The sequence below is a fragment of the Drosophila montana genome, unplaced genomic scaffold (genome assembly GCF_035044405.1).
Source record: "Drosophila montana isolate Dmon_TW-CO22-7 unplaced genomic scaffold, ASM3504440v1 contig_3200_1, whole genome shotgun sequence".
NCBI classification, from domain to species: Eukaryota; Metazoa; Arthropoda; class Insecta; order Diptera; family Drosophilidae; genus Drosophila; species Drosophila montana.
This window is the reverse complement of record NW_026998080.1, coordinates 6,169,822-6,193,212: the sequence shown is the minus strand read 5'-3', so window position 1 is coordinate 6,193,212 and position 23,391 is coordinate 6,169,822. Positions and strand designations below refer to the sequence as shown.

Genomic DNA, 23,391 nt, shown 5'->3' with positions numbered 1-23,391 from the left:
GGACTGCGCAGAATTTTTGACGTCATACGTTCACATTTACCAGGGCTACGTAAAGAATTATTAGAAGGGATGCGGGAAACAATTTAATATCAGCACATTAAATACAATCTATCGAATAAGAATACATATCGAGTATAAGCCAATGTGACCAGCCCTTCAACTATTGTGCGTTTAAAAGGGTGACCATAGACGATGAAGTAAAAAGAGCAGTTTAACGGAAATATTGTCTGAATTATTTAAACTTTAATATAACATGTATTCTTTTTTATATGTATGTAAAATAAATATTCACAATTCCTTAAAGAACAAAAAAACAAATCGTATATATGTATACACATATACACACATGCAAAAGGTTAAGTAAACCTAATCTGTTTTTGTTAATTATTTAATTTAAACTACACACCATCTAAAAACCATTTCTTCCTGATTTGAGCTTAGATTATTTTTTAAACAAATTCTTGTTTTGTTTGTTTAATCTATGTTTTATTTGATTTTCTGTAAATTATTATCATTTGTTCAATGTGTTCATGCGATAAATAAATGTTTAAATTAATTAAATAATATTAAAATAATAACTTTACAGTACAGATTAAGAAAAAAACAAAGTTTTGCATTTCGGTTCTCTGTGCTTCTCGATTCAATTGGCAAACAAGCTTTAAACTGGATATCAATCTATTCGATTTTAATGAACAAAAATAATAAAGGAGAATGGATCTGTTAGTGACTATTGTTTGTTGTTTTTAATGTTATAAAGCTGGCGCTAGTTATGTATTTCGAGAGTTTTACTCGGTTGCTTTAACTAAATAACAGCTACAAATTAGATTTTAATTAAAATGAATAAAAACAATTTAATGTCGTTTTCCGATTTACCAATGAAATGCCAAAAAAAAAAGGTAACTTTTTGTGTCCCATTTTCTTCTTTTCTTGCACTCCAAAACACTCGATTGACTATAAAAAACTCGTACTACATTTTTTTGCAAAATACATAATATACAAAAGGTTATCTTTCTCTCGGCTGGCGACATGCTTGAAACATGTTGCTTGTCGAGTGATAGGCGTTAAATTGTTCGTCTTTACCCTTTGATTTTAACAAATTACAAATTAGATACATTTTGTTCGTATTAATTATGAGCACAATAATAGATTTAACAAATAATATATATATATACGTATATGTATGTGTATGGTGTTTATGATTTTAGATTTGTTTATGTTTTGTTTTTGTTTAGGCTTACAACTAGGAAAATAATATTTCTGAAACATTTTCAAAATATATTTTGTGTGCAATCATTTCTCAACAATAATAATAATAATAATAATAGTTATAATTATAATAATGCTTGGAAGCACTGCTTTAACAAATACAAGACTCTTGTTTATTGCATACGAATTCAAACACGAATTTCAATTATTCCAAACAATAAATTTGACAAAAAGAAGACCACAGGTTCTTATGGACAAGAAAAAAAAAGAGGCGTCGCAGCGCTGTGTAAAAATTTGGCCGAAAGTTAAGTTTGATCATCAAAATTTGTAAAATGTGTGTAAAATGTATTTTTGTATATAATTGTATAACAAAAATAGGGGGTTGAAGTTGGTGTTGTTTTTTGTTGTTCTTGTTGTTGTTGCTGCATGTTTTTTATTAGTTGTTGCATTTATCCCGTCATCGTCGCCGCGTCAGCTTTTCAAATGGGACGCGTAAAGTTGGCCGGAAACAGGCCCTTCTCGTTTGTGCCCTCCTTTTGACCCATTAGCCAGCCTTCCTCCTGTAAATTGTTAATAAAAAACTACATTCAATAAAGACAAGTAGTGAAATTCTATACACATAAAACTCGGGAGGGTTGACTAGCGGCATGCACAATAATTGGGACTGTAGTTGCATTCAAATGGAGTATTATGTGTGCAGAACTAAAATAGTTTTACCTGATCCTCGGGATCATCATACTCGATGACACGTATGGTATCGCCAATTTCAAAGCTCAGCTCGTCGACATCTTCCTTAACATAGCCATAGGTCGCCTTCACGCGATATAGCACACCAGGTGGCAAATCAGCGGTATTGGCATCTGTGAATAAAAATCCGGTACAAATTACAACATAGTTTCATTATCATATACATATAACTTATTAGTTGTACATCAAAGGTATGCATAACTCAGTTTTTAGTGCACAAAAGCAAGAACAGAACTTGCTGTTAATGTGGTATATATAAAAACTCGCAGCCTGCATGGGTTAGTCGGGTTTTAATAGAGGTAGCTTTGGTAGTATATTACGTCGTCAACAGCTCCATCCATAATACAAAAGACTTAAGCAGCGAACGTGCAAGCGGTGTTTAATTGGTGATCAAATGAATGAGTACGACTTAAGACTAAAAACCTACTTGCTGTAGCCACCTGCAACCAGTTTTATTTTTTTATTTTTTTATAATCTTTTTTCTCTTACCAACAATTGCCACTTATTACTAACGCAGCATTATAATATATGTATGTGTGTGTAGTTACTACAATTTTGTATACCCAACTATTTGTGAGAATGATAACGATATGTACAAGCATATTGTAAAATAAAAGAAATGCGTTATAATAATATGAGACGAGTGAAACAAGTAGTTGAAGATGTGCTGAGAGTGAATTTCAAAGTAAACAGCAGCTGGTGGCGCCATCTATTGTCGAGTGGCGGACTTGTAAGTCTTGATTAATTTGAAAAATCGTAATTTTGAACAACTGTTTACTTTGAAACGCAACTTGTATGCTTTGAATTGATTCTAAAATTTATATACTTGTATGCTGAGCATGAGATTAACGACTCGACAGATCGCTGAGTGCCCCAGAATCGATCGATAAGTAATACAACTTATATACTATATATATTAAAGATACGCCTGAAACGCACATGCTTTGGCCCGTTGTATACAATTTTGCGGTTAAACAATACGAATACAGATACAGACATCATAACAGAAACTGAAGCTTTTTAAGAGATACAATATACAATAGACAAGCCGCTGTCAGACGCTCAGGCTCTATCGGGCAACCAAAATAACTCCATTCCAACAAATGGAGTATACTACAGAGACGTTCAAAGTTGTGTGAATTGTGTTCAAGGTGGTGGGTGGGGGGATTGGTTGGTGGTTGGTGCCCAACAAGAGACGGCAAAACGACAGACAGACACACAAGTGTAGAGGAAATGCACAGACAGACCCAGTTTGTAATTTGTTTTGGTTTTGTTTTGTTTTTTGTTTGGAGTAGATCGTAGATTGGACGCTTACTCACCCTGGGGCACCTCGTAGATGCGTTCGTCATCTTCGTCGAAGGGATTTTTATTAAAATGCTTATTAACAGTTTGGCTATTAACTAATTGTTTTTGGCTAACGCTAACTGTTTCTGTATCTGTAACTGAGTGCGTTGTATTTGTGTTTGTTGTTGTTGTTTCTTTACCTAATTTCTTTTGCTTATGCTCCTCAAGCGAACTCGAATTGCTATTGGCATTCGCCTGACCATCCGGCAGCTCTTTCGGCTGCTTGCCCGGCTCTTTGGCTGTGACTGTGACTGTGCCTGTGCCTGTGCTGCTGCTGCCTGTCGTCGTGTTGGTCGTGTTGTTGCTGTTGTTGCTGCTGGGTGTTGCTGCTGCTGCCACATTTGTTGCCGGCTGCTGCTCATTGTTGTTGCCATTCAATGTGCTTGCTATTGTTGTGGTTGTTGTCGTTGTTATTTCCTTGCCATCTGTTGTCAATTCACTGGTTGTCTCCTCTATCTTGGCTGCTGTGGTTGTTCCTGTTCCTGTTGCTGTTGTAGTTATTGTCGTCGTATTGGCATTCGGGCTGCTCAGCTCAGCGCGCTCCACTAGCTTTGTTGTTGTGATGCCATTTGTTGCTGCTGCTCCTGCGACTGCCTTCTCCAGCTGCAGCACGGGACTGCGCGGTGGCTCTGAAAGCTGTGCCGACTCTGGCGTCGGTTCTGGCGTTGAAGAAACTGAATCAAATCGTGGCTCAAGCATTGACGAGCTTGTGGATGTTGCTATTTGGTTTTTTTTTTGTTTTTTTATACGTTGATATTGATTTTGTTGTATGTTTTGTTTTGTTTTGGTTTTTTAATGTGTGGTGTTTGTTGTTGTTAATTTTTATATATTTTTTGGGTAGGGTTAGCATCATTCCAACAAAAACAATATATTTTAAATTCATAAAAAAAGAGAAAAAAACGTCAAGTAAAAATAGTTATATATATAACGGAACACATGCATTGTTATGGGCACTTGGATAGAAGTTGACAGTTTTTCTTGTCAGATTGCTAAGTAAAAAGCAACAAAAAGCAAACAACATTCCATTTGTCTCGCACGAGTATAAAAAAAAATGCAGTTCTCAAAATTCTCTTCTTGATTAAATCAATAAAACTAAATAAATAGTATTTTTTAACTACTTAATTTGACCAGACCGCATTAGATTTGTTTTCTATCAGCCATATACAAAAAGTTTTACAAAATACAAGAGAAATATTTTTACAAAGCCCGCCAACAAATGGAATGTTGAATGTTAATCAAATTAGTTGGCGACAACTAACAAATTTTTCTTATAAATTGCCAAAAACTAGAAAAAAAATATCATTGAAATTTTGCATAAAAATATAATATGGTGCATAGAATAGATAATATATGAAATATATATACAAATATTTTATATATTGTGTATAATATTGAGTTCTTTTTTTTTTTTTTGGTTGTTTAATACATAAAATAAAAATATTAAAAGTTGGGAATTTATTTTACACTTTGGCGATGTGTAATGCAAATATTTTTTTTACAGTTTTGAGCAATTTATAATTTATATTTTTGGTTTTTTATTGAAAGGAAAAGGAAAAGAAGCGAAAAAAAAAACGAAATAAAAAACGTAAATGCGTAAGATTTCATAAATATCAAAAAACGAATAATCAAACGAAGAAAACAGTTAAAGTTTTTTTTTAGATAGTATCTGTATCTGAAACACCTCGGGGGCGTTTACTACTTACGACTGTTGGCCAGACTGGAGCCACCGTTTGTGGTGATTTGATTCTGATAGTTGCTGTTGTTGGCATTGGCGTTATTCAGTTTATTTACTGGCGATTGCACTGGACTCGAAGTCTTGATAGCATTTACTATGCCAAAGAGAACAAAAGCAATATTAGTTTAGATGAAGTACTTAATTGCAGCTACAATATCTCACTTGTTTGTTTGCGCAGCGTATTTGAGCCACGTTGCGATTCTGTAGCCAGTTTGTCAACAATTGCCTCAAGTTCCGCATAGATCTGTGACAATATACAAGTAAATGTCAGTAGGGTACATTCTATATAAGAGTCTGTCGCCTCGCCTACCTTGGCCGTTTCATTGTGGAACACCTGCTCCGTGGCGAACAGCGTCTGCAAATTGGTAACCAAAAATAATATTCTCGAATCGTAGAGGGCGGGCAGCTCATCGTGCAGTTCCGTATTCAAAATTTCGTAGGTGCGACGAGCCTCCTCCAATTGTTCACGGCCTTTGGTAAGCTATGTGGGATTGAACAAAGCAAACAATTCGTTTAGAATTCTCAACTAGTTAAAGCTACGACTTACCTTAACATCATCCTTGCGCTTGTTGGCATTGGCCTGCAGATTCTGGAACGAATGACGTTGGCCATCGTAATCGATGAGCTTGCGATTGCGTTTCTCCACCTTCTTCTTCATTTCGGGAAACTGTCCGGTGTATGTGTTAAGCGGTATCAGCACCTGATCACCCAGTTTGTGTGCAAAGTCCAGCCACAAGCTCTCCGAGGCGGCAGTTTGTGCTTGCAGTGCATCATAGCCGCTCCACTGCGGCTCATAGACTTCGCAAACGGCATCCATCAGCGACTTTGAGGCGGTTTGTGCGGCTAGAAAATAAATGGAAAGAGTTCAAATTAAATTTTAATAGTTGGATAGGGAGTTAAGACTTACCGCGTATGCATCTTATGTAGTTATTGAACTCCTTTTGTAATTTGTTGGCATTTGTTTGTTGGCGATTGAAATTATTCAAATGATCATCAAAGATCTCATCTGCGGTGCGATCAACTTTGCCCAAGTTTTGTAGAATCTGCAAGTGTACGAAAAAAAATTGGAATTTAATAACCAGTTACAGTCGGAGCAAGTGTGTGTCTGGATGTGTGGGTGTAGACCAAGGTCATTGATAAACTGGCCTAAAGCGTGGGCTGTAGCTCTATTCAAGCCCGAGCACGTAATCTCAGCCCAATTACCACTGTTGTGGCAACATATTTCATTTGCACTTAGCACTCACACACACTGACACACACATTGTAGCCAACAAATGGCGCATTTATAAATAAGAAAAATCATTTGGCAAGCATTGCCTGTGCCCGGCTAAGTTTTTGTTCAGTTTTTTACATGTCTGAACTCGCAAAAAATAGCATAGAAAAGAGGAACAGGCCAACAACAACAAAAACGAACAAAAAAAAAATGAGTAGAAGAAGAAGAATACAACTTAGCAAAGCGCTAAATCTGTTGCCACATGGCTGTCCACATCCAAATTGGGGTTAAGAACGCAATTCGGACGGCTGCCTCCGGTCAAATTGCGGCTGCAGATACTTAAGCAGATGAAAATGACCAAACACTTTGCCACAAAACCAAAACTGGAATGTGGCAGCAGCGGAGCAGAGGGACGGCAGGCGGCAGGGGGAAGGCGGCGGGCGGCGTGTTGATAAGTTGTCAATTGCTGACACAACCTTGTAACAGTTTTCAGCATCGCCCACGCCGCAAATGTGACCCCCCAAACACACAGAACAAACAATAAAAGAGGCTGCAGAGCACAGAAACAGCGAGAGAGGGAGAGAGAGTGTGGCAGAGAGAGAGCGAGTAAGAGCGCGACAATTAACTGTGTCACAGCTACAAGCTGCAACACGCTGCGTATACGCAACGCGACATTTGGCCAGGCAACTTTTCGCTAGCTACAAGGCTAATAAGCACAACTTTGGCAAATATTTGAGCCCAGATAAGAGATAACTAATCAACATTCTTAACAAATTTTGAGATAGAAATTATAAACTTAAGCAAACAGCCAAGATAATTCGTGATGGGCCAAAACACGCTTACAAACTGTCGAGTGAGAGCGCAGTGCGTACTTCCTTTAGAGGAAATGTTACCTTAAATACATTAACTCATAAACTGAGCACACGTATGCCATACGCATATTAGGCACCACACAGGCACAGGTGGATGTAAGCGACAAAATCGTAAAGACAACAAACACGACGAAGCTCGAATGCCCTTGAAAATGAGTGCTAAGGAAAATTTTAATGTTTATCTAGATGGAAATTAGAGCGATTTGGGTTCGAGGAATAATTTGTTATTATAACCAAGAAAAATGGTAATTTAAAACATATTTAATTGATTCATAAATATATAATTTAATGTATGCACAACATTCAATTGAATTTCATCTACTTCTTTCTTTTTTAATATATATTTTAAATTTGATTAATTTTAGAGACCTGCCAAAAACGGCACAAAATAAAAACCAATTTTTAGAAATTAAAATTATTGATCAATATATAAAATTTTCAACTAATCTGCTTAATAAAGAAAATGTGCTAAATTGTAAATGCAAATATTTGTTTCAGCACAAGTCTTCGGCCTTTAAGAAGCGTGCATAGATATGGGATGTTTCTCATAAAATTTGTTCAAATTGTCCAGATACCAAATATGACAACATACATTTTTTTTTCTCTTTTTTTTGGGGCTAAAATAGTTCAGACAACAAATAAGGTGAATACTTTTATTAGCTAAGATTCGACAGCCCATAAAGATGATAGTCTTGAGTTTCATTCAGTAAAAACTTTACTGCTATTTTCCGCCTTTCGCTCAGTGTATGCCACATATATAATATTGCTATGGTCACATTCAACAATTGTAGCTCACACACATAAAAGCCTTTTATGGGCACACTGACCAGCACACACACACACACACACAGCAACGACTTTATTGTGGGTAGTTTCCCAGCAACTTGTTGACGCATTTGATGACCATTTTTGTAACTGAAACCCGGCAAAAGCGACAAGAACGAGCCAAGACTTAACTGTACGAATGCTTTTTGATTTTGTTATTGTTATTGTTAACCTTAATTGGTCCGAGGTAGACTGCACTTACACACACACATATACAACTGTGAGATATGCCCACGTGTACAAATCTTTCAGCCAAATGCAGCGTGCGGCTTGTGGGCGTTTCGTGGTCTTTAAATATTGTATGTTGCCAAGGCTCAAAGTTTTATTAATAAGCACGCAAACAGATTTATTATCAATTTCATTGACAATTAGCTGGCTGGCTGGCTCCTCAGTTGGCCCAACTTCTATGCAAATAGATATGAATAGATATGATTGCGTTATTGGCGAATGATTGGACTTTGTGTGGTTATCGTGGCAGCGGCCATAGCCAGAGAGGCTTTTTCTACTTCCGCCGAGCAGGTCTCAGAACATTTGGCATGCGTCCTTCTCCAAATAGATATACTATATGGGTATATATAGAAATATCTATTTTGTTTAAAGTCTCTGAACAAGTTTGCGTCATCGTACGCTCCCAGCCACGGACGGTATATATAGAGCATATGCATATATCTAGCGTGTGTCATTTATTTAAAAATCATATGTGCCATCTCTCGCACTGACTGTCGCTATATGTACGCATACTCTATATATAACCATAGACAAGATGTGGACCAAAACAGTTTATTTGCTTATTGGCTAATGCCACGCATGCAACATGTGCGTAGACCATAAACGTGGGCTAAGCTTTTGGCCATCAGCCAGAGCCAGAGCCAGACACAAAGCTCTGCTGCAGGGGCGTAGCAGGGGGCGTGGGCGTACAGAGGAGTCACAGACAAGCAGCAAGCAGCAATCGATGACAACATCAGCAATAACAACAGCCTACAAGATACAAGATGCCAGATACAAGATGCATAAGTATCTTGTAGCTGCAAAATAACTCAACTTTCAAAAAGTGCAATACATAAATATAAATCGAAGCAAGAGTAGACAATACACACACACACACACACACACACACATAGGCACGCCCATCAAGATGGGCCGGCAAACAAAAGTAAAGTGCAGCAGCCGACATATTGTTGAGGCGGGCGGTGCGGAGGGTGGGGCGCGGGGCTAGCTGGCAGATATAAGCAAGCGTTGGCCCAGTTTATAAGCAATCTACAGACAGCTACAAGACAAATAAAAAGAGAAAAAGCGAAAGAGAAAGAAGCCAAAGCAAAGGTTGGCAACGAACCCGTGTTACCATCTACAAAAATCTAAACTATTTTCGGTTCATAACTATGTCAAAGATCAGGCGAAATATTCACACAGTATTTCAGCTCAAAATTGAAGAACCAACCCAAGCACTTAAACAATATACCCCAACTGCTGGGCAATCAATTGCGAGGGTATACGAAATGGCAACGTCAGCTAAACTAGAAATTATTGTAGATACAATAAGTTGAGCATGGCAAGAGAGACACAACAAAAAAAAGGGAATATTAAACATAAACAGGCAACAGACAACAGACAACAAAAACAATAAAAACAATTGTGAAAAAAAACAACAACGTTTGTAGAAATTGCCGCCGCCGGCAAAAGTGCGAGACAAGTGAGTGCAAGGGAAGAGCTGGAAGTGCAGGAGGAGAGCGGCAAATGAATAAGAGAAATGGTGGCTATGGAAAAATGTGCCACGACCAGATCGGTGTCAGAGCGGAGTCGTCGACTGCCACGCCCACAAGGCAAACGCCCATGGCCTCGCCTAGCGGCAAAGTTGAGGCCGTCGACAAGTGCCGCCTGGTTTAATGACATGCAAGCTGTGCATGTAACCCGGCTAAGTGTGTGTGTGCGAGTGTGTGTGTGTGTGTGTGTAGAGACCTAACCTATTACCACAAAATCACATTTTGCTAGCTAGTTGCCCGCGGTTAGCGGTAAAACTAAAAACTCTCCATATATGTAAGCATGATAGAAAAAAACTCTGTTGTTGTGGGCAGCAACCGGTTCTCGATTGCGCCCCCGCACGCCCCCTAAACCCCCTCCCCCCCCGCAGGCAATAAGTCATATGACTTCAACTTATCACAGATCGAGTTGGCAGCGAAAAAAAAACGTGCGAAGAGAGCAAAAACAACAATCTGAGCAGAGCTGAGAACAGATCGTATATCTTGTTAGTAATAGTCATTAAATCATGATTTGCTAGAAATGAGAAATCGCGTGGGGTTTACATAAAATATAACATTTACGCTAAAATAAAAAATAAACAAACTAATTAAAAATGTGCACAAAAACCTAAACTTCTAGAAGAGTTCAAATTGAAAATATATAGAAATGCGAGGAGCTACATCCGCATTATAAACCAAGCGGCCAATTAGCTTGTCAAGTAGAAATCGCTTGGGCTTTGACAAGCTTTGATAGTTATTATTGGGATATACTTATACGTTATCAAGCCAACTTGGCCTCCAGACAGGGCTTTACAACATCCATAAACTAGCGTGAGATTTTTCATTTGCCTGAAGGCACTTTGAAAACGTATTTAGCATAGGAAATTGCGAAAGACTTCAGTTTGAAATAGTTGATTATATTCAGAAATCGATTGCAAGTTAATAAAAATAAATAAAGTAAGAGTCGGATAGCCGGATTTGGGGATACCCTAAACCTTCTGCTAACAACACCAAATGCAGCTCGCGTAAGGGAGGGATGAGGGGTTGGCTTTAGCTATCAAATTAAAGATACTTGATCTGAATATACTATTCTAGAAGCTACATGACAAATTTGGTGATGCTAGCTAAAAAGATTTGCTCAAAAACTAGGGTATCGATATCGATTCTTATCGATTAACGGAAATAGGCTCGTACTGCTTGGGCCCTAGAAGGACCTACGTTCTACTCTCTAGCATTGATAGGTTCTAAGATCGATAAGTTCATACATACGGACAGATAAACAGACGGTCGGATTGACAGGGGGACGGACGGACAGAAAGACGGACAGATAGACGGAACTGGCTATATCGACTTGTCTATTGATGCTTATCAAAAATATATACTTTATGGATTCGCAGATGCATCTGCCTGTCACATACATTTGCACAAATCTAATATACCCTTTTTACCCATTTCAAGTGGGTACAGGTTATAAAAATTCCAAAGAGAGAAAAACCGCAATGAACTCTGGATCGAGGCTATGAAAACGCAGGTTTTATACATAATTTTGTATAATGTAGACATGTATGTTAATTAAAGCAATTCATTGCGCAATCGAATACGAATTCGATTTGTTTATGCGACGTTTTCAACTTTGGCTTCATTTGCTTAATTTCTTTTAATACTCTTTCTCCCTGTTTCCCCCTCTCTCTCTCTCTCTCTCTCTCTGTCTCTTGTTTTTAGCTGGCATCGTTTGGGCTTTCTTTCGCAGCCGATGCGACTTTATCGCTTTAAGCTTAAGCAAGTGGAAAGTGAAACTCGGTAGAAAGTTCGACTGAAATGCCCAAAGAAAATAAATAATATTTATCTATGCTAGAGCTCCCTCAGCCGGTGTCTCTCTTTTATGATTTATCTATTAGCATTAGTTATAACTAGAAAAAATATATATATACATATATATATATATATATATAGACAAGCAGTTGACAAATTGCTGTTACCTGTGGCTAAGCAATAAATTAAGTTTGTTTATGATTTGGAAGAATAGAGTTTGGTTAATTGAAACATGAGAAACAAAGGGAGAAACTTTCAGTTACGTAAGTCCAAAGAATTTGGCTAAAAAGAACTGGCTAACCTGGCAACCTGTTGCTGTTTGTATAGCCAAACATATAAACAAGTTAAAATAAACAAAAACTGTCCCCAACGGAAATAGGCGGCGTCACACACACACACACACGCACACTCGCACACACTCACACACTCACACACTCGCACACACTCGCACACACACGTGGCGTAAATGTTTATAATGACATAAAATAATGGAAAACCTGTCTAAGCTTTAATATATCGTTAATATCTGCGCTTGCTACGAGCATTCGAAAGGCAAAAAAAAAAAACAAAAGCAAAAACAAAAAAAATCAACAACAAATTAACAATTTCTTGGCATTTCATTCAATAATTATTTGAATTTTTTTCAATTTTTTTTTTAAACGTAGTTATGTTTGGGCTTTTCTCCACATTTTTATGGCGTGTAAATGTTTTGAATTGATTTTGTAGCTTGTTGAGCTTGTTGTTTATCTAACCTGGTCCGCATTACTCTTCGCAATTAGCTTTACACGTTTTCTATTTATTCGAAAAACATTTCACTACGCATTCAGTTGGGCAACAGTCGATGGCATGGATTGAAGTGATTTTGTTTGGCTTCATCGAGAAAGACTGTCAAATGCAATTAGCCCAGTTAAAAGCGCAGCCGTAAATCAATTTACTGCATTTACACACACACCGTACAGAAAAGAAGAAGAATAAAAATTAAATACATATGCAAATAGGTATTATCTGTCTTATGGAAACATATGTGCATATAATGTGTACGTGCATCTAGTATAGGTTCGCTGTGCTGGCTAATAAGAAATGCAAATATTTTTGCCAACTGCAAAGAATTTACTGGGCCAAGACATGTAGAGACAAATGTGTGTGTGTGTGTAAAAGCTTTTGCTGTGAGCGGAGAGAATAAAAGAAAGAGTGAGTGGGCAGGAGAGAGAGAGAGGGATTGAGAGATTTAAGTGAGGCGCGCACATGTCTACACTACGAGAAAAATATGGGTATATATATAAACAAAATAAAATATATTTCCTTTTTTTCTTTCTTTTAATTCAATTTGTTGAGTACCTTGTGATATCTACCAAGCGAAAGACTGTGCAGGTAGGGTATAGTTACAATTCCTTGTAAATGTATTTATTTACAAGGCATAATTATTAATAAACATTTTATATTACTAATTACTATGACTAAATTCTCCTCTCATTAGCCGTATCTTAGCTACTAATCATACTCTATTGTTTCGCCTTTTGAGTTTCTCAAAGCATTGTGGAATCTCTAAATGAAGTCTTTCTACAACTTAATTAAATATTATAAATATCTATTTAACCAGATAAAGTTTCAGATATTTTTTTTTTTCGTTTACAATTTGCTATCGTTACGTTATATGCTCAAAAATCATTAAACAAAAACAATTTGGAATTTTCAATTTGTCAATTAAATAATTAGCGCACATTAACTTATCGTTAATCTCCAAGCAACACACACGCATATTTCTTTATGTGTATTCAACTTATGTTTATTTTCTTTTATTTTTGGCAGAAACGTGAAAAATGTGACGCTGCTGTGCCGATATATAAAAATTAGCTCAAAATACATACATATATATATACATATATATAGTGTATTCAGCAGAGTTTGCGGCCGGACAATGCCATAGACGTATAGTCAGTCGTTATATAAGTCTCTGTGGTCGTGCCCAGGCATATGATAGAGCCATGCTAATCAATCACAAGCTATTCAGAATATATATATATACCGATAAGTATGCATTATATATGGTATCTGTGAGGTACTTTGCATGTCTCTCCCTCTCCCTCTCGCTCTCTCTGTCGCTCTGCTGCCCGGCAATGCGGTCAAATCATGAGCTCCCTTTTAGCACATGTCTCATTATGAACTAACACAGTGTCATTTATAGTTAGTTAGTGCGACTTAGGAAACCTTTTTCAGGCCATTCGTAGACGTATTTTGCTGTATCTTCTAACTCGAATCTGTGTCGCTGTCGCTTAACAACGCTGTGCAAATGGAAGACGCCGACAAGTGTTGATTTGGCAACAGGTAGACACCACATCTAGACACTATATCAAGCATTGAGATGGGCTTTGTTTGCCACGTGATTTGCATAGATATCAAAGCCAAAATCAAAGTACTCAACGGCACGTGACGCTGCATGACGCAGCTCAACGATATGTTGGGCAATCAAATAGTACGCCCCATTAAAACCGAACATACGAGTAAACAAAAAATGAATGTACAAATGGTAGTCTTTTTTTTTTTTTTTTTAGCTTGTTTTTCGGTTTTTAGATGAACTCTATGGTTTACAATTTGGTAGATTTGTTGTTTGCTGAACTGTGGAAAGCGGGTCAAGAGCAACAAATACAAATGGCCGGAGAAAAACAAATCGTGTGGCTAACCAAACAAACTTTTAGAATATTTTAGAGCGCCAGTCAGAAAATGTTCATTTTACAAGATGCGAAGTGGAAGGCAGGCGTTCCTTGAATTTATGAAAATCGCATAGAAAGGCGCATATAATTATTAGAGATAGAGAGGGAGATAGATAGATGGAAACAGATAGAGAGAGGAAGAGAGGGAGATATATAGAGAGAGATGGATAGAGTGATAGATAGATAGAGTAGAGTTCGTATTACAAACAGAAACATTTTATATAGTGTCTTGTCAGTATTATTTAAAAAACATAAAACTGATGCGAAAGTAAGAATAAGCCATTGCCCACAGCAACTAAAAATTGATAAGTACTTAGATAAGTAATTATAAATAGCATTAAATTAAAAATAAAAACTTCTGGAAGGTCACGCATAAGCGTGTGACCAACTTTGCCGCAAAGATATTACCAATTGTGGTCTCGAAATGGAAATTTTATGCTTAAACATAAGTTATCAAAGGCAAAATATGAACGTACACATATATTCTACAAATAACTGTCCTACACTCAACATGTCTTTATCAATTTAATTTAACAGAAACATGACTTCTATACAAAAAAATTCACATCTAATCATAATATTATAGTCCAAATCTGAGGCAGGAGCTATATGCGTAAATTAAAAGAGGGAAAAAAGTATTTATGACATGGCCATAAAATCATTGAATTGGCAACAGGCAGCCCAAAAGTACAAATAAAAGCTGTATAACCAGAAAAGGGCAATAATCGAAAGATACTCCGTGAATTGCGCAACGGGCAGCGTTTCCGTATGACGCGGATCGTAAGTACTCGCCCGTGCTGGACGCTTCATGTGCTGATAACGCAAAATTCCATTACAAAAAATAATTGTGACGACTTATCAGCTAGAAAATGCCCAAAAGCAAATCTTCAAGATAAGCGAACTCAACTTGCTAGCGCGTTTATTTGCCGGCTTCGCGCTCGGCTTCATGGCTAAAACCACACGAGAATTTGTATCCATATATTTTGCTTTCCATGTAGATGGGCAAAGAGGAAAAAAAAAGTGTGCCAAAAAGATTTCGTGCATGCCTAATAAATAGTCAGAGCTTAATTATACTCTATGCTGGTGTGTGTGTGTGTGTGTGTGTAGATATATAGTTAAGCTATGTGTTGGTTTTCATGTCGTGCCAGGAAATTTCGCTGTCGGAGCTGCGCATAAACAGACAAGTCGACGCTTTGCACGCATCGCTACCGATTGACAATTTGATTGCCACGCCCCCAACTCTCTAGGTACATTATATAAATAATGAAAAGCAAAAAGAGTCAGTGAACTGCTCTTAATTGTTTAAGACTCAGCTGGCTGTAAGAAATATATAAATATACACATATATATCTAAAGCAATCAACATTTGCGCTAACATATTTTCCACTTGATCGATGCCACCAAATGGCTTACAAGGCAAACACCTGATGCCGCCGTCATGTGAGTGTCTAAGTTTGTGTGTGTGTGTGTGTGTGTGTAGGAATGCACAACAACCACAGCTACAACAAATGGTTACACACACACATGCCAACTTGGGGCACTTTTGGGCCCAGTCAACTGCAAAACATCGGCGCAGCCAACGGGCCAGCCAATTGGCAATTTCAATTTATTTACATTGAATTCAAAAATTTCAAATTGCATTTGCAAGCTACGAGTTACGTATCTGGAATTGCATTAGCCAAACGCATTGCGGTCGCAATTGTCGTTAACTGTACGCGATTCGAGTGCAGCGATTTGTATCTTTTGTGCAGCTGAAATTGTCTTACCTGCAATGAGATAAAAATGCGAAAAAAAATAACGAAAAAAATAATTTAAATAAATGGTATGCAGACATTGAACAAGTTAAAAGTTAAACAGAGATAAGCCCAAAAAGTGATAGCAAGAGCTATAAAAAGAAAAATTGCTCTACTATTTTAATCTTACTAAATACAGTTCTTTAACAGACCGCTAAGATAGTCAATTAGTTTAAACAGCTGCGAGCTTGGTCTAAGTGTGCGTATGTATTGGTAAATGCGCCTATGTATTAGTGCGCTTTCTGTGTGCGAAGCTTTTTGGCAACTGCATGCCTGTCTATGAAGAACTTTGAGCTTTTGAAGTCTCAGCGTATGTGTGTTGTGTATGTGAGCTGGGGTCAAGGAAATTGAAAACGATTTCAGTATTAAAGCGGGAAAAGTAGCTTAAAGAAAGGCGAAGATTTTATACCCTTGTAGACATTTGCCTTTTGCAGATATGTGAAAATAGTAAAGCTCGTAAATGCCAAGTTTGATGAAAATATCTTGAGAAAACTGATTATTTTGTCATACAATCAGCTACTTTTTGAACGAGCGTTCGGGTCAAGAGTAGCCTGATATACACATATATATAATCGAATTAAAAATATCGTAGATATTATCAGAGCTAGAAACAGAGCTTAGTTTACGTACAACAAGCAAATCTTATACGCAAGTGTAATTAAATGTCAAGTAAATCTCATTGAAATTAACGATGCCTCCGCCTGCGTCTCCATTTCCGTTCTCCCACCATGCCAACCCCGCCCCCCCCCCTCGTTGCGGCATATTACATAAAGCAATTGAGGGCTGAGCAAATTGAAAACGACGGCAACCTTCAGAGCTGGAGAGCACTCTGACAGTGGGCCGTGGTACGAATTCAGTGCATTATGATTGCACTCTAACAATTGTCCCTGATTGCCGTTGCCGGTTGCAGTCAACGGTTGTGCAACACGAAGGTTGCCACAGCCTGCCACCTGCCCCCTTCTGAGCCACTCGAATGGGTTTCCAGGTGCGGATTCGTTAAGCCGCCATCTCTCTAACGCGCGCCGGCGATTTGTGAGCCATGCTAATTTTTGTATTTTTTTTTGCCGAGTTCCACTTGCGATGCATTCGGGCGTAACAAAAAGCCAGAATGCAAAAAAAAAATGCATAACAGAGAGAAAAATTGAGCACTTAGCAATTAAGCGAAATTAGGCAAACGCTTGCTGCGGGGCGTATACGTAATATTGTTGCAAGAATTGTTGCACCTAGAGCAGGGGGAGACACTCAAGTTCGTAGGGGTGCGAATTGGCGAAAGCCAAAGAAAGTTGGCACTTGATTAGCCGCATTTAACGACTCAATTAAGCTGTGGGTGGGGGGAAGGGGAGGGGGGGGGGGTGTTGGTCTGTTTATGATATTTGCATTTGATATTTATAAACGTTGATTGCATAAGCTGAAACGCAGTTTGTAGCTGGAAACCGGTTTTCTACAGCTATTGTGAATTTTTTTGTTATTTGGTAGCCGACAATAACTGGCAACTGGCAGCACTTTCGCGCAAATATACACATATATATGCATGTATACATATATATATATATATATATATATATTTATAATCGTGTTTACAGGGTGCCTAAAACAAAGCCAAATCCGAATGCTTCCCAGGCCAGCGCATCCAGCTCTGTGTGTACACTTTTATCTGCCACTTGCATTATTCTCTATGACATTCACAAAAAGTGGCACAATATCCAAGCGAATCGCGTGCCAGTCCCCTCCCAGCTCCCTCACCCCACCCCGCCTCGCCCTACCCCTTCTCATTCATCTGACAAGGCTTTTGTTCTGGGGCAGAGTTTTCTCTAGTTTTCACATTTCCGCAGACAAAAGCCAGCGCTATTTAGATTCATTCGGGTATAGAGTTTCACATGCGCAGATCTGTTGGGAGTACGTACTCAAGCGTTTGTACTAAATAAATAAACAAAATAGAACATGGTGTACGCACATAAATAAACACAAAACACTTAGTGCAGGCGCTGATAATACTGATAAATTGTTTGCTTATTCCCAAACTTTTTAAATTACCTCCATAAAAAAAAGCAAAACATTCGTCAGAAGTGAAGTGAGTAAGCGCCTAACTAGTATTTCATGAAATAGCCGAGTAGCTTTCTATTATAACTAAAATTGTATTTACCTAATTTACCAAAGTCCATTATAAAGTACATATACGAGGCATTAAATCTAAAAATTCTAGGAATATTTTGTGCTTTTAGCATTTCTTGCTTACAGACAAGTATAATTAATGCATTTGTCATAAATTTCCTTTATTCAATCAACAATTTAGCGCCAGTTCATTGATTTTGGCATATTGCAAATTATGGGGTGCAGAGATATTTGATGAAACATTTCAAAAATGATGGACACACATGCTAAAATCTAGAATATATATCAATTTAATGTGAATGGCATTTCAAGATGTTGCCAAAATGCAAAATGGCTGTCAAAACTGAACAGTCAAGGCTAATGGCATATAGAATTTGAGTTAACATCGATTCAATCACACGATCATATTAATTGCAGTAAGTTAAGTTCTACGTTGATTTTTCATTGTTTTTCTTGCTTTGTGTGTCGTTGTTTTCGTGCGAGCGCAGCTAATAAAAAGTTAACAACAGAGAATTACGTATACGACCTGTGGAGCACTGCGAACCGTAATTGACCTTGCCAACCACTTCAAATGTGGCTGCTCACTTGGGCTGCTTATTATTGTTGTTATTGTTTTTTGTTTTTTTGTTATTTTGTGGATATTTTTCAGCGCTCAATTTGATATAAACTTGTGTGCTTTATGGCACACAGCACACAAAGGTGTTGATAATGAATTCAAGCTAAGCACTCAAGAGCTTTGGATGAATATGCGCAGAGTTCGTGCGTCGGCACTTGAACCTCGCAGAATATCTAGTTGGGGATTTCAATTTCTCTGAGCTATTGAAATGCCAGTTGTCGTGGCTGCTGGACAATTGCATTGCATAAAATGAAATGAAATGAAGTGAATCAAGTGAAGTGCCGCCGATAATCAATTGTTATGCAATCAGCCGAGTGACGCGACATATTCAATAAAAGAAAACTCTGAGGAGAGAGAAAAAAATTGAAAAGATATATATATATATATACTATATAATAAATATGAAAACGTTTCCCACATTGCGCAGTCGTCACTTTGCGTTGATTTGTATTGTTGGCAATTTCTATAATTGAATTTTTTAATAAGCTCGCCTCTCCACAAATACCCCATAATCAAATGGCTTACAGCACGAACACACACACACACACACACACACACACACACACACACACACACCGAGAGCCTATTATCAGTGCACGTCGGCATGAATTGTATGCGAAGTATCTGTGCGTGTGTATTTGTATCTGTCTGCGACCCAGCCTTGTATCTCTATACGCATACTCCAATCGAGTATTCGTAATCTGTTGTCTGCTCGATTGAGGCACTTAATACGCGATCTGCAGCTGGGTTGACACCCCCCATTTTGTCTGGTTGGGGGCGTACGCGCTGCACCTGCTAATCAATATGTCAAATCAATTAAAAGCCAGCAAAGCGTATCGTCAAAATATTTATAATATCTGTAACTCAAGTAATTGTTTTTCATTTTTGATTACAAACTGCTGGCGCTTCAGTAATTTGTGGCCCTCTCCTCCACTCAACTCAATTTTCAAACAGTTCCAAGTATTTATTTAATTGCTTGTTTATTGTAAACTTTGGCCACGTTTCGAATTCGACTGGATTTCGGGTATATAGTCTTAGCTTTGGGTTTTGGATTACTGTAACAATAGTACTTCATGTTTGCGCCTGGGAAAACAGTCCTCGACACAATCTATAAACATTCCTATGTATTGAATTATTGTTTTTGGAAATCTTTTTTCCTATATATAAATATTTGCCGGTCTTTAGAGTATCTAAGTTTTATTTTGCTTTAATTTTCGTGTAATATTATACCTTGGAAAAGTTGTAGCTAAGCCCTTACATATGGTTTATCAATCCAATAATTAGTACTAGAATCAATTGAAATCTTTGAATGAACAGTTCTTAGCTCATTTAATCTGTTCACAAAATCAATTATAAAATCATGATTTCGCTTATCGCTTTGATTACTATTATTTTCTTGTTTTAAGTGCCTTTTTACGCAATCTTGTCTCAGCCAAAAACAATTGACATTTAAAGAGCGCAGAGGCAAAAGAAGCAGAAGCAGATGAGGTTGAAATACAGCGACGACATACACGAAGTTCAATATGCAACAGGCAAGTTTGTGAGTTTCTATAAATTGAGCTGCCAATAAAATGTCAATCGTTGCTGCAGTTCAGCAGCCAAAGACACAGAGGGAGGGAGGGAGGGGGACAGGGCGTAAAGTGCGGGGGGAATAGTTGATAGTGAACAACAACTAAGTGAAAAGCAAATTTTGGCAGCTGTTGCGGGACGCGCTTAAAAATAGCAACAAATATGCGAGACAACAGCGCGGGCGAAATTTCGCAAAAAAAGAAACATACAACATACTCAAAATAAAATAAAATAAATTAAAATAAAATTACTTATGCGATAGAAAAGCGTTTTGGTCGCTTTTGCGAAAATGTATGTATACAAAATCGAAGGCGGCGGCAACTGCGACAGCTACGACTGCCAGCACATAGTTAGAGAGTTATAAAACAAAAGATACATTTGTGTCTATAGAAAATGGAAGAGTGAGGAGCGAAGAGAGAGGCGTCTCTATTTAAAGATTGACTGCCAGGCGACATTTTCACGTACGGATACGTTGTTGGGCCAGTCACGCACCCAAAATGAAAATGTATCTAGCCATACGTATGTGTATCTTGTAGTTATTCGACGAATGTGTGTTTCGATTTGACAAGTTTTCTCTAAAGCAAATGCTGTGTCTTTTACTCGTCTACGGTCTTCTTTGCTGCGGCGCACAGCAGCCTGTTCCGCCTCTCTCTCTCTCGCTCTCTCTCTCTCTCTTACTATATCTCTATCTCTCGTATATTACATATTGTACATTTATTGAAATGAGCACACAATGCGCAAATACAAAGCGCCGGGCAGCAAAACGTGCTCAGTACAAACTAGTCTATAATTTTAAAAATAAACTCTACGCAAATTATGAAATATCCAATTCTTTTTCTTCTTTCTACACTCTGCACAAATTAAAAAAGAAAAAAGCAAATTAGAACATTTAGAAATTTTTGGATATGCATGTAAATACGAATGTGTGCTTCTATCGAAATTTACAGTACAGTGAACACTCGCCAAGTAGAGCGTTTCTCTGCCAGAAGTAATTCCAATTAGCAAACGAATAAATATTCTAAAAGTTTAATTTTACTAATTATACAATTTTTATTAATAAAAAAAAGAGCTATATGTGAAGTTAATAGATTAAAAATGTTTAAATACTTAAGATATTCAAGGGGGAAAAATATCAAATAGGAACTTTAAATATTTCCAATCAGAGCAATTGATATATTTCTAATAAGAGCTCTAAAAGTTCAATTTTTCGAATTCTAAATTATTTCAAATGCACAAAATAAGCTAAATTTTATGTTAAAAGATTAAAAAACTGAAATACCTAAGATATTAAGGGAAAAATACCAAATAGGAACTTTAGCAATTTCCAATAAGAAAATTTGTTAAAACTTCTTTTGCTTTTGCATTCACTGTAATACAAATAATACGAATGTGTAATCTATTCTAATTACAATTCCAGGAAATACTAAGTAAATAGCATGCTTCGACTGGCTGCACTGCCTAGATTTAAAAATACATTCAAAAACCTGCAATACGACATTTAGAAAAGGCCCAAAGAATTTGTTCAAGTTTAATGACCAACACGAGCGCATCCCAAAGAGCATAGAAAATACCAACGAACTTTAGAAATCCAACTGTAAATGCCAAGCACCACACAGACACACACACACACTCACACTCGCACTCACAGAGAGACAGATGGGGAGCGTGGAAGAGAGACAGCAGCAAATCAATACAACGAAATAGTAAGGCGCTTGAAAGAAAAAGCATCATTCAGAGCTTAGATTACAGCATTTTCTGGCAGCTTTGGAATGCTGCTTTGGCTGTGGCCGAAAACTTGTTTACAAGACATCGCGACGTGCCAACGAGTGGGTCAAAATGCAGCTCTTTTACACTCATTTATATGCATATGTATATGTGTCTGTTTGTCTTTCTGTGTGTGCGTGTATTGACATTCACATTAAAGTTGAGCAGCCGCTCCTGGACCAACGCTTGAGCGCCAAACTTTCACTTGTGCACGCAGCAGCGGCAAAGATGAAACAAGAGAAGCATAAAACAAGAGGAGACAGGCAGAGCCGAAGCTTTGAGCAATGAAAATCGTAGCCAGAAACTTGATCGCCAAAAAAAAAAATAAAACAGAAAAGAGAAGAGAAGAGAGGAGCTTCCAATTGCAGCGCCCTAGCGAGACGACAGGTGGCGTTGGAGCATCTTCTGTGACAGCTTTGTGTATAACATTTACAACAGTTATATACATAAATGTATACATGTACATATGTACATATGTATGTAAAAAGTTGTTTGTACTTTCTTTTGCTTAAGTATGTGTATGTGTGTGTGTGTGTGTTCGCTTGTATCAATGAATTTTATAGAGCTTCTGATTGTAGACAGACAGCTGCTCCATTGGAAATAGGACAGGGACACGACCCCCAAACAAGGGTATTACAGTTGGGCGCTCGAGTGGGCGGCATTTGTGCTAGAAAACAGTGCAACACACGCCCTAGAAAATGTCACCGATTTCTCGCCCCAATTGCTTAACTGCCTCCAACAACTGCACATCTACAATCATATACATATATGCATATATCGTAAATAGTAATGACAGCTTACCTTCTCCTTGGCACGTCCAGCGTGTTTTTGCATAGATTTAGCAAGCATGATGCCTTTATTTTCGGACATTCAATTAACGGCAGCAACAATAACAATAGAATTACTGAAGGTGCAGCAATGTATGTGTGTGTGTGATATTCGTATATGCACTGCTGGTGTTCAGAAAAAATAAAGATTTCTGATTTGGCACAATACACTGTGTGAAACGAGAAGAACTCTTTCCGTATTCGGGGAATTTTAAATGCACATTTAACACACGACAGCGGGCCACAATTTGTATTTGTATAACGTTGCTATTTTTATGCGATTTGGCCGCGTTAGTAGCACTCGAAAGTCACGAAATAATGGCACGTAGGCGCGCGACTGCGACTTCAGGTGTGTCTTCGAACTTGACGCTGCTGCAGACGGAACGGGACTCATTTATTTATTTATAATTTATAATGTTTACACTCAAACAACGTCGATATTTGCTCTGTATCGATAGTTTCTGACTATCAGCACGCCACCACACTTCAACGCTGTTAAGCTTAACAGT

The 23,391-nt window shown here is 37.7% G+C and overlaps 1 protein-coding gene across 4 annotated transcripts; it reads right to left on the bottom strand.

The window, feature by feature from the left end:
• Positions 1 to 930: 930 nt before the first annotated feature.
• On the bottom strand, positions 931 to 23,311 carry Amph (amphiphysin). 4 transcript variants are annotated; one of them, XM_064686993.1, is made up of 9 exons: positions 22,857 to 23,311; positions 5,940 to 6,075; positions 5,580 to 5,875; positions 5,343 to 5,513; positions 5,195 to 5,276; positions 5,001 to 5,126; positions 3,438 to 3,956; positions 1,924 to 2,066; positions 931 to 1,787 (listed from the first exon to the last, which is right to left on the bottom strand). In XM_064686993.1, the coding sequence occupies exons 1-9, from the start codon at positions 22,923 to 22,925 to the stop codon at positions 1,686 to 1,688; spliced, it is 1,644 nt and encodes a 547-aa protein (XP_064543063.1). In that variant the 5' UTR covers positions 22,926 to 23,311; the 3' UTR covers positions 931 to 1,685. The 4 variants fall into 4 exon arrangements, with proteins under 4 accessions (XP_064543063.1, XP_064543061.1, XP_064543062.1 ...); XM_064686991.1 differs by having other exon boundaries at positions 3,438 to 4,016; positions 22,857 to 23,308; XM_064686992.1 differs by having other exon boundaries at positions 931 to 1,766; positions 3,438 to 4,016; positions 22,857 to 23,304.
• Between the last annotated feature and the right edge of the window lie 80 nt (positions 23,312 to 23,391).

Coding starts and splice junctions, on each gene's coding strand:
- Amph (XM_064686991.1), bottom strand. CDS start 22,925: ATGTCCGAAAATAAAGGCATCATGCTTGCTAAATCTATGCAAAAACAC. Junction 5,514..5,579: donor AGCGCAAGGATGATGTTAAG/GTAAGTCGTAGC, acceptor AATCCCACATAG/CTTACCAAAGGCCGTGAACA. Junction 2,067..3,437: donor GCATAAGCAAAAGAAATTAG/GTAAAGAAACAA, acceptor TTTTATTCACAG/ATGCCAATACCGCTGATTTG.